The 17828-nt window shown below is 34.1% G+C and overlaps 1 protein-coding gene across 1 annotated transcript; it reads left to right on the forward strand.

Moving 5' to 3' along the window:
- The first annotated feature begins 5638 nt into the window (after window positions 1-5638).
- On the forward strand, window positions 5639-17255 carry LOC132751317 (heme peroxidase 2-like). Its single transcript, XM_060741479.1, has 14 exons — window positions 5639-5771; window positions 6983-7127; window positions 8093-8219; window positions 9259-9461; window positions 9722-9916; window positions 10563-10593; window positions 11034-11149; window positions 11924-12043; window positions 13043-13141; window positions 13745-14039; window positions 14531-14935; window positions 15402-15565; window positions 16450-16546; window positions 16945-17255. The coding sequence occupies exons 2-14, from the start codon at window positions 6983-6985 to the stop codon at window positions 17192-17194; spliced, it is 2247 nt and encodes a 748-aa protein (XP_060597462.1). The 5' UTR covers window positions 5639-5771; the 3' UTR covers window positions 17195-17255.
- The last annotated feature ends 573 nt before the right edge of the window (window positions 17256-17828 follow it).

Below are 17828 nucleotides of genomic sequence, written 5' to 3' on the forward strand. Positions count from 1 at the left end.
AGACTTTTGGAGCGTAGCTTTGCTAATAAAATTGCTAGTAATTTCCATGTAGAAATGCAGTTCATATCATACAACACCTACTAGCTAAGTCAAGTCTATTGATTCTATAGATAATTCAAGTCAAAAGATTCTAGCTAAGTAAAGTCTATTGATTCTAGATAATTCAAGTCAAAAGATTCTAGCTAAGTCAAGTCTATTGATTCTATAGATAATTCAAGTCAAAAGATTCTAGCTAAGTCAAGTCTATTGATTCTATAGATAATTCAAGTCAAAAGATTCTAACTAAGTCAAGTCTATTGATTCTATAGATAATTCAAGTCAAAAGAGTCTAGCTAAGTCAAGTCTATTGATTCTATAGATAATTCAAGTCAAAAGATTCTAGCTTAGTCAAGTCTATTGATTCTAGATAATTCAAGTCAAAAGATTCTAGCTAAGTCAAGTCTATTGATTCTATAGATAATTCAAGTCAAAAGATTCTAGCTAAGTCAAGTCTATTGATTCTATAGATAATTCAAGTCAAAAGATTCTAACTAAGTCAAGTCTATTGATTCTATAGATAATTCAAGTCAAAAGAGTCTAGCTAAGTCAAGTCTATTGATTCTATAGATAATTCAAGTCAAAAGATTCTAGCTTAGTCAAGTCTATTGATTCTAGATAATTCAAGTCAAAAGATTCTAGCTAAGTCAAGTCTATTGATTCTATAGATAATTCAAGTCAAAAGAGTCTAGCTAAGTCAAGTCTATTGATTCTATAGATAATTCAAGTCCAAAGATTCTAGCTAAGTAAAGTCTATTGATTCTAGATAATTCAAGTCAAAAGATTCTAGCTAAGTCAAGTCTATTGATTCTAGATAATTCAAGTCAAAAGATTCTAGCTAAGTCAAGTCTATTGATTCTATAGATAATTCAAGTCAAAAGATTCTAGCTAAGTCAAGTCTATTGATTCTAGATAATTCAAGTCCAAAGATTCTAGCTAAGTAAAGTCTATTGATTCTAGATAATTCAAGTCAAAAGATTCTAGCTAAGTCAAGTCTATTGATTCTAGATAATTCAAGTCAAAAGATTCTAGCTAAGTCAAGTCTATTGATTCTATAGATAATTCAAGGCAAAAGATTCTAGCTAAGTCAAGTCTATTGATTCTATAGATAATTCAAGTCAAAAGATTCTAGCTAAGTCAAGTCTATTGATTCTATAGATAATTCAAGTCAAAAGATTCTAGCTAAGTCAAGTCTATTGATTCTAGATAATTCAAGTCAAAAGATTCTAGCTAAGTCAAGTCTATTGATTCTATAGATAATTCAAGTCAAAAGATTCTAGCTAAGTCAAGTCTATTGATTCTATAGATAATTCAAGTCAAAAGATTCTAGCTAAGTCAAGTCTATTGATTCTATAGATAATTCAAGTCAAAAGATTCTAGCTAAGTCAAGTCTATTGATTCTAGATAATTCAAGTCAAAAGATTCTATAGCTAAGTCAAGTCTATTGATTCTATAGATAATTCAAGTCAAAAGATTCTATAGCTAAGTCAAGTCTATTGATTCTAGATAATTCAAGTCAAAAGATTCTATAGCTAAGTCAAGTCTATTGATTCTAGATAATTCAAGTCAAAAGATTCTAGCTAAGTCAAGTCTATTGATTCTAGATAATTCAAGTCAAAAGATTCTAGCTAAGTCAAGTCTATTGATTCTATAGATAATTCAAGTCAATAGATTCTAGCTAAGTCAAGTCTATTGATTCTAGATAATTCAAGTCAATAGATTCTAGCTAAGTCAAGTCTATTGATTTTAGATAATTCAAGTCAAAAGAGTCTAGCTAAGTCAAGTCTATTGATTCTATAGATAATTCAAGTCAAAAGATTCTAGCTTAGTCAAGTCTATTGATTCTATAGATAATTCAAGTCAATAGATTCTAGCTAAGTCAAGTCTATTGATTCTAGATAATTCAAGTCAATAGATTCTAGCTAAGTCAAGTCTATTGATTTTAGATAATTCAAGTCAAAAGATTCAAGCTAAGTCAAGTCTATTGATTCTAGATAATTCAAGTCAAAAGATTCTAGCTAAGTTAAGTCTATTGATTCTAGATAATTCAAGTCAAAAGATTCTAGCTAAGTCAAGTCTATTGATTCTAGATAATTCAAGTCAAAAGATTCTAGCTAAGACAAGTCAAAAGATTCTAGCTAAGTCAAGTCTAAAGATTCTATCTAAGTCAAGTCAAAAGATTCTAGCTAAGTCAAGTCAAAAGATTTTAGCTAAGTCAAGTCTAAAGATTCTATCTAAGTCAAGTCAAAAGATTCTAGCTAAGTCAAGTCTAAATATTCTAGCTAAGTCAAGTCAAAAGATTCTAGCTAAGTCAAGTCTTAATATTCTAGCAAAGTCAAGTCTAAATATTCTAGCTAAGTCAAGTCTAAATATTCTAGCTTAGCTAAGTCAAGTCTTAATATTCTAGCTAAGTCAAGTCTAAATATTCTAGCTAAGTCAAGTCTAAATATTCTAGCTTAGTCAAGTCAAAAGATTCTAGCTAAGTCAAGTCAAAATATTCTAGCTTAGCTAAGTCAAGTCTTAATATTCTAGCTAAGTCAAGTCTAAGTATTCTAGCTAAGTCAAGTTTAAATATTCTAGCAAAGTCAAGTCTAAATATTCTAGCTAAGTTAAGTCTAAATATTCTACCTAAATCAAGTCTAAATATTATAGCTAAATCAAGTCTTAAGATTCTAGCTAAGTCAAGTCTAAATATTCTAGCTGATTCAAAAGTCATAAATTTTATGTATTACTCATGATGGAATAACCAATATGAAAATATAATGTTGTTTAATACTGTAAAAGGAATTATGTAGACCTATTTTATTTCTATCATATGAAATTCTCATAAATGAATAGAAAATAATTGTAAGAAAAACGCACCAAAAATAAGAAGTGTGGGCCCAGTGGTCGAAATTTTTGACTACCAATATAAGACTTTTTTTATTTTCTTGAAATATTTTGGCTCATCTGGAGGCGTGCAGCTTTATAAACGTGTAAGAATAAAACAATTAAACATCGTATAACTTTGTATATTTCTATACGCTCTGCTAAAAGATTAAAACAAAAAATAATGTTACAAAACCGCTTATATTTGTCCAGATACCAACCAAACCGTATTCATTTGAGCCGCGTCACGACAAAACCAACGTAATGGGTTTGCGACCAGCATTGATCCGGACCAGCCTGCGCATCCGCGCAGTCTGATCAGGATCCATGCTGTTCGCTTACCAACTCTATTACAAGTAGAGAAACTGATAGCGAACAGCATGGATCCCGATCAGACTGCGCGAATGCGCAGGCTGGTCTGGATCCATGCTGGTCGCAAACGCACTATGTTGGTTTTGTCGTGACGCGGCTCATTTATATTTAACACATCTTATAAGGAATTCCAATTATTTCTGATGAAAATTACAAAGTCTTATAAATTTTAATTCTTCTACGCGTTAATTAAAGCGATAATCCTATGTCGAAAAATATTAAAAATGTTAATTTTCTGTTTGTAACCCAACAACAAAACGCTAACAACAACAAAACCAAAGCGAACCAATGGATTCTTCACTAACACAATTTAAGGATAAAAAAATCTTAGGATTTTTATCTTCGCCTTTTTTCAAACGCAATAAAATGACTTTTTATTTCTGGACAATTGATGCAACATCCCAAAAGCTGACATTCGAAAATAAAATTATCTTAAATTTTACCATTATAACCAGGCGTTGCACTGTTTGCAAAACTTACAAATCTTCATCAAAGTCGATGCTTAATTGTTAACTAAAATAGTGTTTAACGGTTGGGTGAAGTACTAGTAAGTTGCTATACAGAAACATCACTGTAACATTATTGCTATTATTATAGTTTAAAGTTTATTTTCGTTGTACAGTCCAATTAAATTCTATTTTTAGCATTTTGCCATTGATACAGTCGGAATACCGACACGATTTTTCAATCTTATAATGAAATTTACAATAAGTTTACGTAATTGTTGGTTGAAAACCATATATGACCGAAATCAAACACTTTTGTGGTATTTATGTCAATAATACATGATTATTTATTTATCCGCTTGTCGGTCACGCCGCCGAACAGGTAAAAAAATTAAAACGTGCTTACACAACGCCCACTTAAGAACTCTTGACAAAAAGATTGACTACCCACACTTTATTTTTAATATTAAAATCGTGTTGGTACTATTATTTTAATTTTTCGACAATCACGCAGACATATGTTTAATTTATACCCCGCCGCATGTTAGTTAAACCAGGCACAACATAGACTATGGTGCAAACAGTTTTTAAGCAAGCATCTATTTAACATAATATGAAAAATCGTTGAAGGTTGGCATATACAAAGCTGTATGATTTATTTAAATGACATACCATCGCTACCTTTAAAAAAATGTTATTCGCAGGGTACATTAAAGGTTCACAAGATAATGCACCGAGTACGTAACACAATTGGCTAAGTGAAAAACATTAATGCCATTATCAGTTACAACAGGTGACATTCCCCGTCCGTCCCTATGCTTATCGAGCCAACCGATGCTTTATTCGCGCAAAAGGTCCTTCGTTTTGAACACATCGCCAATTATTTATACGTAGAGCGACAGAAATAGCCAAAAAAAAATGCAATTGTTGGAGGAAAGGGGCGAAAATTAGTGTTGGGATACACGCTTTACTTATTGAGTGAAAAAAAAAAAGAAAAAAAAAAGAACAAAAGCAAACGTTGTAGGTTTATCAAAAGATGAGTTTAAAATGCATTATCAATTTTATGCATGTATGCATGATCGGTATCATTTAACTGTTAAACATGTATGTATTTATAAACAATCGACCAGATCGTTTTATTTTAAGCAAAATTCACAACATAAAGGGACTTCACTGAGGTTTTTTGGCATGACAGGATTTTTACAATATTTGATATAGGTCTACTGTATACTAAAAACGTGTGCAAAAAAAATCAGACCTTTCACAGATATCATTTTTCCCAGAAAAACCATGTTTATTGCACAAATTGACGTAAATTGAAGAGCAATAAATCTCAGTAAATTTCTTTAATACATCTAATAATTTCTTTCTGTTTTAACTCAGTTGATATATGTCAGAATTTCAAATGTCATATTTTAAGCTGTTGAACCTCATTGGAACTTCTTTAAAATATATTTGCAAATTTCCTCAACTATTCGGTCCTTTCCATCCTTTTTAAATAGCCAGTATGCCGCGAATCCAATCGTTGGTGTGCTCCGAATGCGACGATAATATTGTCTGCCCCTTTAGCAAGTTTAGTTTTGTTTTGAAATTTATTTTGAAGTTATAATCTAAACTGGGCATTCGAAAGATATTACTTGAAAAACAAATGCATATAGATATCTTTTTATTACTATCTACCCTTGATTATTAAAAAAGTCTTTATGTTCACATTAGAAAATAAACTTGTCGTTGGTCCACTTTAATCCTATTTGACAAAATAATCAGTGCTTATATCTGGTACATTAGAACGAATTTCAAAATAAATCGTGATATAAAGTTATTATCCCCACCCACTGTATACATACATTCTGATTTTTGAGATGTGCATTGACCGTGACAATACAAAAGAAATTTGAAAATGTTCAAATACTAAAAGCTATATAAACACAGAGCCTCAACTACCCGATTCAGATTCCTGCGTGAACAGGAGAGCACGGATCAAAAAGTGTTCTTATTTAGCTGTGGCAATAAAGAGAAAACGCGGAAGGAATTGCCAGATCTATAACCGTAAGTGTTGCTTTAGCTTTCAGATTTTTTAAACCCACAGCCAATTCTAATTATTTGCATTTTGTGTGTCACATGCACACACGTGCACGCACCCGCACGTGCGTCTCCACAAAAAAGTACGCTCTTGAAGCTCTGCAATATTTTTATTTCGGCAAATACCATTGGAAATTTAAAAAATAATTCCAGGGTGTATATTTTGTCCAATTTACGTGTACGTGTGTATTACGTGAATTTATATTTGTTTGGAACACGTTTATACATTAACATGTATCTGTATTTCCCGTCAACGAGTGATGTAATATTATTTTGTACGAAACTTTACCTTTCTGGATAAAAAGAATAAGGCAATACACAATTTTTATTACAATGCTGTTTTAAATTAGCACATTTTTGATTTTATAATATTTTGTTTAAGGCTTTATGCTTACACATGTAATTGATCAGTATTAATTGTACAAGTGCTTAAAATTATGAATGTTTTTAAAAATTATCTTTTAAATTAAAAAAAAATCCACGTATTTTGAAGCACGTAATTTGAAGCACGTATTTTGAAGCTCATATATACTCAGAAATACTATTTTGCAAGACTAAATACAAAGAGGAACTTTTATTTAGTAATTCAAAAATGATTTATCACTAAACGTATCAAAATTTCGTTTTTAATGGTGGCCTATTTGATTGTGTTCAAGCTGATAAATGTACTCGTACTACATGTGTATTTGCAATGTATGCATGTGTCGAAGTGATGTTGCATTTGTTGAATTCATGTGAATTTCTTTTCGCTCGAACGATAAATACTATGTTATCTATTTCGCACAAACGAACGTTTTCACATACGTGCACGGGCTTCTTCTACGTACAAATTGTACTTTCCGATTTTAAAATATAGATTAACTGAAGGAAACAAAAGTGATAATTTAATTAAAAGCAAAACGGTTTTAGGAAGACATGATGTATAATTAACCAAAGTTAATGCAATTAAATTACGCAAGGTTAAAAGAATGTATACCTATTAAAAACTTTACGGATTTCAAACAAGCCGAAAGGTCCAGTGAATTAACTTCTTAGCCATAACCGATATGGGTCCGATCCTATTTATGTTATTAAGGCTTCCACCCGTACCTAAATAAATGCACCTGACATATTCCTCGAGTTCAGGTGGAAAAAGTCAAAGTATATGACCTTTGTATTGTAAAACATGTAATATTTAGATGCTGTGGAAGAGTCTTGGGTTACTGCTGCTGACAGTCGGGGTTCATTGTGTGCCAACAACCCACCAGGTACGATCAGCAATTGAGAGGGCTAAGGAAATTGATATTCTTAAAAGGGGACTCCAGCAGCTTGATGAACGGACAGGTTCGTACTTGTTTTGTCTTATCTGTGATATGCAGGCTTCATAACCTCTGATCACCTTTTAAAAATCCATTTTGTTTAGTTCCGTTGATTGTTGTCTCGTTTAGGGCACCCGCTTTCATTTACTTGCTTTTCATGGAATTATACGAAAGTGCCACATTGAAGATGCCATGATAACCGTCGTATGAATATATCTGCAAATGTTTTTAAATTAAGATTTCACCTTTTTCATGTTTAAATGTTGAATTCTGCTTAAGCTTGTGCTAGGAGGTGCGAACGGTAACTTGCACTTTCTAGTACCTACTATGAATAAGCCCAATAAAATAGAGCCTGCAACATTTTCAATTTTGTCGTTTTTGGCATTCTCTACAGTAGGGATTCTTTTTTCTCTCTATATTTTAAATAGACGTTTTAGTTTTGTAAATATACAGTAAGATGAAAAAAGTGCGCAATTAAAAGTTAAATTTGTTATTTAAAAGTTTGATTCGCCACGTAATTACAGTATAAAAGTTTTGTTATTTACTTACAACAGCTTAAATGTTGACATTTCACATTGGTCTATAACTTTTTTATTGCGCTTCATATTTGCTCACTGGAAATACGAATATTTTGAAATTTCGACACAAATACAACACTTTCATGGTATTGCACTTATAAAATTTAATTGGCAAATACCGAAACAAGATGATACCTGAAATTTGACTGTGGTGCAAAGTGTAGCTGTCACTTTGGAGATGCGAACATTTGCCGTGCTCCACATACATGTAAATCCTCTTTCAAGACAAATAACTTTTCGTTTCATTTGTTGGTAAAATTTCACGTTGAGAAATTGCATGCTGCAAGTGGAGAACAGTAAATCACTTAACTCTGTAAAACATTTGTTTTTACGAGTATTAGACAACCCCCGACAAATCGTGGTATTGTTGAGGGAAAAACGTTGGGAAGTAAAATATGATTTATTATTTCAGTTGGGTCTTCTAAAAGGTCAGGATGTCCAATGATGGCAAACTTTCATGGGCGCCGGACCAGTGCCGACAAAGAACAGGATAGACATGCTAATGTTATGTTGAATGCAGCCAGAATTCTTCTCAATGAGTACGTATTATGAAAACTCGTAACGTGCCCTTAAAGTGTCGATGTAACTTAAAACACTTAAGATAATCTTCGGTTAAAATCTAAATCTGCTTAAAGGATCAAAACAAAACAAATCCAATCGATTTTTTGTAACTTAATTGTTATAGAACTAATCATCTTAACCCATTACCACCCTGAGTATCTTAAATGGACTTGTCCATCTTTTAATCTGGACTAAACAATTCATTATTGTATGGGAAAATTTCGAAATAAGTCCTGATTGAATAGTGTACAGTGAAGAAGGTCAAAATATAGGTAGTGTGTGTGAAAAATTGGGACGGACTTAGTTGACCAATGCCTTTGGCAGTGCATTGGTCTGTAAATTGCCTGAACAAACATTATTTGCATATCCTGCCATTGGCAAAGACTGCACTTTTATTTTCATAACAATATTTTCGGATTTCTATAACAAACAATGTCAATTTTTTAAAGCTATGTAAGAAAGAAAATATAATTAATGTGTATCACTAAAATATTATGTAATTAATGTCACGTCTTATTAATATTATGATACTTATTTTGGTAATGACCTTTTACCTCTATCAATTTATTTCTACAAAGTTTTTATGTGTTGCATTTATAAATAATTATACCCTCAGGATCCCGAATTCTTTATCAATCTAATTTTCATATTTATTTATATGAAAGATGTATAAGAATAACCGAAGGCTATCTGGTACGGCTTACTTACATAAAGCTCTGTACGTGGTACGGCTTTGTTATTTATTTGTCGCTTAAATAAAGAACTTAACCTATTAAAACAACATCATCCTCGGATACCCACGGCTGATTAACATGTTATCATAAATCTTAATGGTTCGGCCGTGCGTATCCGACGATGAAACAACATAAGCATCTTACAAATAGCTTGCAAACTTTTCTAAAGCTTATCGATATCTGGTTCAGATAATTTTTTATTTTCGTCATGTCTGAACTACATGACATGTATAATATAACATAAATGGCAATAACATAATTTACAAGGTTATTTTGCTTACAGGGGATTTTCCTTGAAAGATCTGCAGCACGAGCAAGTACGGGCGGAGTTTTTACGACAAGAAGAGGGAACTTGTCCACTACCACCGGTCGCGGCATGTGGCACTGAGAAATACCGGCGTATTGACGGTAGTTGTAACAACTTGCAGCAGCCAAGATGGGGAATGGCAGGGGTCCCACAGAGACGTGTTCTCGAACCCGCTTACGGTAATGCACCAGTTGATTATAAACTCGAATCTCCGCTCTTTAATATCAAAATTCCCGGAGAAGGCTTACTTGTCTTCCCTACCGTACCGCTAAATACCGAATCGGCTTATCTCGATTATTACCAATAGTTATCCGAAGTTTGACGGAAAGGGCCGAGATGATGCGATTGGCTAATAACCCCGCACCAGTATTTGAATTTAAATTGTTCTTTTTTTTAAAATTGACTCGACAATAACGTTCTCTTGTATTATATTTTAAAGAGGATGGCATTGGAGAGGCCAGGTCTACTTCCGTCACACCAAACGGAGGAGCTTTGCCCAACCCCCGGAGGATCAGTAATGAGGTCCATCGTGGCAGAGGAGGACGAGAGGTCAGAAGCCCAACTATCACATTACATACATTTCAGATGGGACAGTTCTTGGATCATGATTTAATTGCGACGCCTGTACAAGGAAGTAAGAATCCAAATGAGCCGCGTCACGACAAAACCAACATAATGGGTTTGCGACCAGCATGGATCCAGACCAGCCTGCGCATCCGCGCAGTCTGATCAGGATCCATGCTGTTCGCTATAAGTTTCTCTACTTGTTATAGGGTTTGTAAGCGAACAGCATGGATCCTGATCAGACTTCGCGGATGCGCAGGCTGGTCTGGATCCATGCTGGTCGCAAACCCATTATGTTGGTTTTGTCGTGACGCGGCTCAAATGCATTTTTATGTACATTTTTCTCGGGAATGCTATCGGTTTGGCGGGTATTACTTCCCTTGATTGATAAACTTACATACGCTAAAAATACTTAGTATTTACCATTTAGTTTTGACTAAATATGAATATAGAGATTTTGTTCAGTTTTATTAAAGATTATTTAAAGACTTCCCAAAAGATTAAGAACAAATATGTTTTATACAAAATACGTAACTTTTAGGAATGGAACCGTATTGTGCAGTTCAAAATCGATGCTCTGGATAAATCGACCCGACTTTTCAAGTTTTTTTTCTTCTTTCGATTTTATTGCTTAAGCATCTAAGAAATGAGCAACTATTAAATTTTGAGTTGTCGAAGAATATTGATTATTGATTTTTTTTTAAATGTATTTCCAGACATTGCCGACTGCTGTTCAGCCCAAAATGAGTAAGTTTTTGCATGTATAAATTCTCCATTTGAACAAAAACATTGTTAATTTATGTGAATCAATAATTATCTCTCATGGACTGACTATAAAGCTTGAGCATGTGATCTTTGAATTTACTATCACCAATTAATATTTTCTCTTACTTTATTTTAGTGTACTTTCTCGGTTTCCAAAAAAAATACTAATAAGCCAATAACCTGAATCACCTTTTTCCTGTTGCTTTTTGGTTATTAGTACAGTTATAGTGATTTAGTATTTTGTATGGAGGTTTACATTTTGCTGCTTTTATGATAGATTATTTAACATTTAGTGGAACTTTTTAAGGTAACCATTATTTAAACATTATAAAATTCATGCTTGACCTATGCTTTTTTCCGTATAGACGCCTATAGGCTATAGTACAAAATTTCAATAAATAATATTAGCGTTTTTTTTCCAGTGCACAGAATTGTCTGAATATCTTAATTCAAGGAAGAAATGATCCATTCGAACCTATTTTCACCGAAGGTTATTGCATGGAGTTCGCGAGATCAGCACCTGTGTTTTGCCCAGATGGTAAGTGAAATGCGTACAAGTCTTAATTTCTCGGCTTTAATTATTAGAAAAAAGAATTCACTTAATGAACTCGATCATTGTCTCTCTATTTTGGAATGACTCACTCTTAAATATTACTGAAATTATATAATCTATTAAACTTACTTGATCTTGTAAAAAGCTTCTTTTCATGTATGCCTTAGACCATAGTACGATGCTTGCTGGATATAGAATCTATAGAAGAATAACTAAAACATTTACCAAATCCTGTCGAGGACTTATACGTATATTAAGCTTCTTTCATGTTAGGAGGCTATATCAAGCTAGCTTACAGGAGGTCAGTGGTCTTAGTATATGGTGTCCATTTGTGTACCTCGGATGATGTACGAAATGACATCAGCTAAGCTTGAAAGTCTCCAGATATACCACGGATCTCAATTACAAGTAATATAAATACGTGAATATGCTTATCAGTGTCGGCGTGACAAATAAATCAAATATGAGCCGTGTCACGACAAAACCAACATAGTGCGTTTGCGACCAGCATGGATCCAGACCAGCCTGCGCATCCGCGCAGTCTGATCAGGATCCATGCTGTTCGCTATCAGATTCTCTACTTGTAATAGAGTTGGTAAGCGAACAGCATGGATCCTGATCAGACTGCGCGGATGCGCAGGCTGGTCTGGATCCATGCTGGTCGCTAACCCATTATGTTGGTTTTGTCGTGACACGGCTCATATGTAGATTGATTAGCAAAACATTACACTCTTATGATCAGTTGTCCGCTATTTTCAGCGTTTTCTAACGGACAGAGCCGCCGACAGCAGACGAATGAAATTACGTCATTTATTGACGCCTCTAATGTGTATGGTTCATCAGAGTCGGAATTACAAGAACTTAGGCAGGCCGGAACAGGTAAGATTTCCATTAATTTAAGGCGAGTTAACCTTCTAACCTCCCGAAATAGTGTCATGGAATCACCCTGCTTTGAACAGTGCATTCAAAATTAAAAGGAGTCTAGAATCAAAAGCTGCTAGAAATATAAAGCATGAAAAGACTTCACGGAAGTGAAGACTGGCTTTGATTTATTTTGGTGGCAAAGGAAAGGCGTGGAAAAATGTGTCAATGAAAGACAAATCGTGTTAAACCCTTACTAGTTAAACTATTTCTTGGTGTCTGCCTCTCAACCCATGGAGCATGGGGTTATAGCCCTTACTGGGTCACAACTATCTGTTACTTCATATGATACTGGTTGTTTCCAGGAAGCGACCTCAAAAGTGATAAATATAAGTTGCAAGGAATTGTTTCGCAATCGAGCTTAAATAAATATGTATAAACCAAACAATTTCTTGATTGAACAATACTAATTGAATTGATCTCACTCTAAGATATTTCACGTATAAAACATTAATATAACTTAAGAATTAAACAAGGCGTCACAAATTATTTACTTTTTTGCTCCCCTTAGTTAAGTTTATACAAATGTATACCGTTTGAAAAACGCACAATTTATAAAATGATCTACACGAGAACCCATTGACTCATAAAAATGAACGTCATTTGGCAAGTTTATCAGAGGCGTAGTCCGGCATGTAATGGGGGTTTGGAGGCATGCGCCCGTTAAAAAATGTTTGCTCTACATGGTCAGGGGTAAGTTTTGGCAAATATGTAGTGAAATGAATATGTTCAGGGGATAATTGGAATTTACAGGACATTTTTATTATTTTTTCTATTCTTATTTTTGCTTGAAAGGCCAAAAAGGAAGCTGCACTACTATCAATAGGTAAAATAATTCATTGTAATATATATATAAACCAAGCAGTGTACTGATATTATGGTATTTAAGTAGATCTATAATATATATTTTTAATCTACATATATACATATACAAAATGTAGTTGATTTAAATTCTAGGTTTTTTGAGGACTCAGGATGGTTTTAGACTTCCGGACAAAAATGACAACACTGCATGCGAAGCAAACACAGCTGGTGGAGAGGCCTGCAGTCTTGCTGGTATGTTGATTAAACTACCAAACTCCTCACAGTAATTACCTCCCTTGGCAGATTGTACTTTTAAGGGGAGATCACTGCGTATGTCCTCATTTATACAATGAAATAGTGCGGAAGTATGGTATGAGAAGTCGGTGGTACAAACCTACGTAGAAGTTCGTGTCCGGGAGAATTTTTAAGACATAACAGATGTTTAATTTTAATATCAAGACATGAAGTAAATAAAATTACAGCGGAAACCGTGTAGTCAAGTTGTCTTCCTTCCTCTTAACTTAAGCATCACGGGTTCGAGACTTTTCAAGGCGATGCTTAGGTTTTCTCATCTGATACCAGTTCCTCGAAACGCACTAAAATGAGCAATATAATGTGTAAAACTTTTCTGACAGTCGTGCTTGAATAATACTAGTGCCTGAAACTGTAAAAACTTTTTGAATACAAAAGTGCATAACTTTACCCTATTCTTTAAGATGGATTGCATTCAACCAATAGGGACACTAATAACGTATTATCGGTTCCATATTATTGAATTTTAATTCCGTGCAACACACATTTGATATTTCAATTTATGTAGCACCTTAAATTGATTTACGGTCATTTCTTTTACAGGTGACCATCGCGTCAATACTGTACCTTCGTTGACTGCTTACCACAACGTATTTGTCCTTGAACACAACAGAATCGCTGGTCTTCTGCAGACATCCTATCCAGATCCGGATACTCTCTTTCAGGAAACCAGAAAAATTCTCATCGGGATCATGCAGAAGATTGTTTACGACGAATTTCTTCCATCATTCCTTTCACCTACAGCGCTTGCAAAGTACAAGCTTCTGAGTACTTCGCCATACGAGTATGACCCGACAATAGATCCAACAATATCCAACAGTTTTGGAATCGCATTCAGGTAAAAAAAAACCCACAACGTTCCAGTTTCAAATGATTGAAATTTATCTATTCTATCAAAAAATCGGTGAATGCAGACATGTATATTCTTTATATATCGGGAAAGATCTAGCTTGTCAACCCCTCAGTCCAGGGATTGTTCGATCCTTCGATTCTTCAAGACGTGATATTTGTTCCTCCTATAACATAGTTTGTCCGATAACTAGACGACTGAGAGTTGTTGTCTTAAAATATATATTTTAGAATCTTATTGAAATGAATGATAAAAATACAGTACATATTATATGAAATGATCAAACTACATGCGTATATATGCGACTGTTTGTTCACATGCTGAAAGTTCATCAGGTACATATAACACGATATAAAGTTCTAAACTAAACTCAAAAATCAGTTCCATGACAGTTTTTATCTCCACTATTCATTTATAAATGTTACACACCAATATTTTATAGATGAAATTTATTCATGCATCCATTTTACTTCCCGTAGAATGGGACATACATGGATTCCACGTGACATGTCATTATTCGGACGGAACCTTGGCCCTATCAACATGCGGTTCGAAACAGACGAAACCTACAACAAGCCCTTCTTGACCTACATCTCTGGAGACCCTAATGGCATGGAAGGCTTGGCATACTGGCTATCAGGGCAGAACTCGCCTGAAACTGATCGTATTGTCGAAGAGCAAGCCAGAAGTCGCCTTTTTATTGACCGGTCCAACAATATCGCTTTCGACCTCGTTGCTTTGAATATCCAGCGTGGACGGGATCACGGACTGCAACCGTATGCGGCATTCCGTTCAAACTGTGGTCTGTCTGAAGTGACTGACTGGGCTGATTTGGTTGACCATGATGCTGATACCATCGCTAGATTTCAATCTGCAGGATATCAGTAAGTACTGTATCTGAGACTTTTATTTTCCTACTTTTCATTAGGCTTAGTTAAACCACAAACTGAACTAAAAATTCAGCATTCAGCATTTTACTTTCTTAACCAAAAATACCCTGACTTGCCCATCTTACATTTTTGGAGCTGTACATTATCATACTTTGAGATACCAAGATGGTCAGTCAATCAATATACAGCTTTGTCAGACAGACGGATGTTGTTTGTTTTTTCACAAGTATGCGTATGGACTTTTTATGCAAATATTGTCAGCTATAGAAAATTAGAATCCGCGGCGCATTGTTTATCAAATGAAAATTGTCTGAACAATATACATGTACTGTATTGAAATGCATATGCTAGGATGATTGTATGTCCAATATAAGAATATAAAGAAAATATCAGTATTTAAATCGGATCTGTCGGAATTTTCTACATCTAAAACTAATAAGTATATTTACACAATATTTAGATCACCCCAAGACATTGATTTGTTTACCGGAGTACTTACCGAGGTTCCTGTGACAGCAGGTACAGGTGGTCCCACCTTGGAATGTATCCTCGGTGAGCAGTTCATGCGTCTGAAGTTTGGGGACCGGTTCTGGTACCAGGGATCTGATGTAGGCCTTAGTGGAGGTAAGAACCGCTCAAGCCGGTGCCAGGGGGCGTGAGGGATGTTGCACAATTTCATTATCCCCCATGTACAGACTCAATCAAACCGAGTCAGCAATTTTCATGTAATTTTGATGTTTTTAATGCTTCCGAGTGATCACTTTTTACCAGATGTTTATACAGTGTTATGGTAGAACACACATCGATAGCGTGGTACAAAACGGGTAAAACTGTCGTTTTTTTAATTCATCTGAAGATTTGAAATATATTTGCCAGTTTTTAATTTGGAACAGTCCATTCTAAGTTTAAGGGATTTCGATTTAAAATACATCAACTGTATATAGAGCCTTGTAAAATTCTATATATTGGTGACAATGGGTAATTAGTTTCGTAAACTTTCGTTGCTACCATGTCAAAGGTTTAGTATACAAACATATTTTAGTATACAATGTCTCATGAAAAAAACTTAATTTTTCAAGCTTGTTCCATATAAAGTCACATTGACTTTATACGTTTTCTTACAATTGTTGTCGCGTCATAGCAACGGGCGTGTGACTCTCGCGTGTATGGCCGTATCCAGTTCTGTGGTTCTACCTAAGTGTCTTATTTTGGTGTTAAAGACAAATGATGTTTTCCTTCTGCCAGTTTAGTTTATAAAATGTCACTATATATCTTAAAACTCCCATTGTGACTTAAAACAAACTTATCAACCTAAATATTTGCAGATATAGACTCGCACATGGAGTTTTCCTCAAATCAACGTTTTGGTGATAGCTGCCCTAGACCTAGTAGTATTTGGTATACACTTTCAAAAAAAATATGCCGAAATTAGAGTCATTTTGAAAGAAATTTTATATTTTTAGATTTCCTTTTTAAATTCTTTAGCCTTTTTTCATTGTATCTTACAGATCAACAGTCGGCAATTAGAAATCACACGCTATCCAGGATCATGTGCGATAACTTCAACTTTAATCAGGTGCAATACCCGAGTGCTTTCATGGCCACGTAAGTAAAATTTCAATATTGAATAAACACTCAGTGGAGGCATGAAGCTAAATACATCTGTGGTCGAGGACCTCGATTCCACAGATCCAATTATATCATCTTTTTTTTATAGATAATTTGATCGATTCAACCCTTTAAATAATTATGAAAAATAGATTTCTTGTTATTACCAGCATTATCTTTTTTTTAACGATTATTCATGTACATTTATTATAAAGAAAACACGGACTTCACAATGATTTTTCAATGATTTTTTTGGTCAGATTTAGTAACGAAATTCAGAAACTGTTAGAAATATCAAGTGTAGCTCTCAAATATTTTTTCCAACAAAAATGTTTTAATTAACAGTATACGAAGAACACATAACCCAAGCTTTATTTACTATTTAAAACTTGTAGGGACACTAGAACTTCATGTCGCAACATTCCCCAATTAAACATAGACGTTTTCAAACCAGCTACGACTACCACAACTACCACGACCACCACGACTACAACCACAACTGCACCACCGGCAACAAACCGCCCAACACAGCGTCCACCCAACAATCGCCCACCCCCAGGCGGAGGAAGACGACCCGGGAGAACATTCGACGATGCTCTAGCTCAGTTGTTACGCGAATTGGAAGAAATGAACGAACAAGATTAGGTCAAGGGGAAATACACGAATTAATGATTTAAAACGAAATTAAAAAAAATCAAGTAAATAAACGAACAGCTTTTTCAAAAAAAAATACCGTATTTTGTTTGCATTATAAGCATAAAATTCTTACATATGGTCGCCAGCAACCGAGTATATAATATATGAAATGCACAATTAGAATAAATAACATTAGTATAAAAAATTAATAACAATATATCTAATTGTTTGTTACGGAAACGCTCGCTGTTTGCCGTGAATGTCATTGTGGAAAAAAATACATACTACATACATGTACTTTTATCATTATTTGTTGTTGTTGTTGTTGTTTACATTCTAAGACCACTAGTTATTTTCTAAAACTAATTATATTGGTACAAATTGGAATAATGATTATTGTGTATTAAACAGGCTAGTAGTACACGTGGTCAGTCTAACTACTAATACGGCTCAATACGATTGGCTGCTTATAGTTGAAATAAATTTGATATCTTAACACCACAGTCTCACAAAGACAGCTGAAAAAATTCATCACACAAAATTCCAATATTCAGCAGTATGAAGGTGAGGTAAATGGTGACTCTTTCAAATATATCATCATTACTGGTATATTACATTTTGTAATCGTTTTCAAAGAGTACAA

The sequence above is a fragment of the Ruditapes philippinarum genome, unplaced genomic scaffold (assembly GCF_026571515.1).
Source record: "Ruditapes philippinarum isolate M1 unplaced genomic scaffold, ASM2657151v2 ctg3497_1_1_1_1, whole genome shotgun sequence".
NCBI classification, from domain to species: domain Eukaryota; kingdom Metazoa; phylum Mollusca; class Bivalvia; order Venerida; family Veneridae; genus Ruditapes; species Ruditapes philippinarum.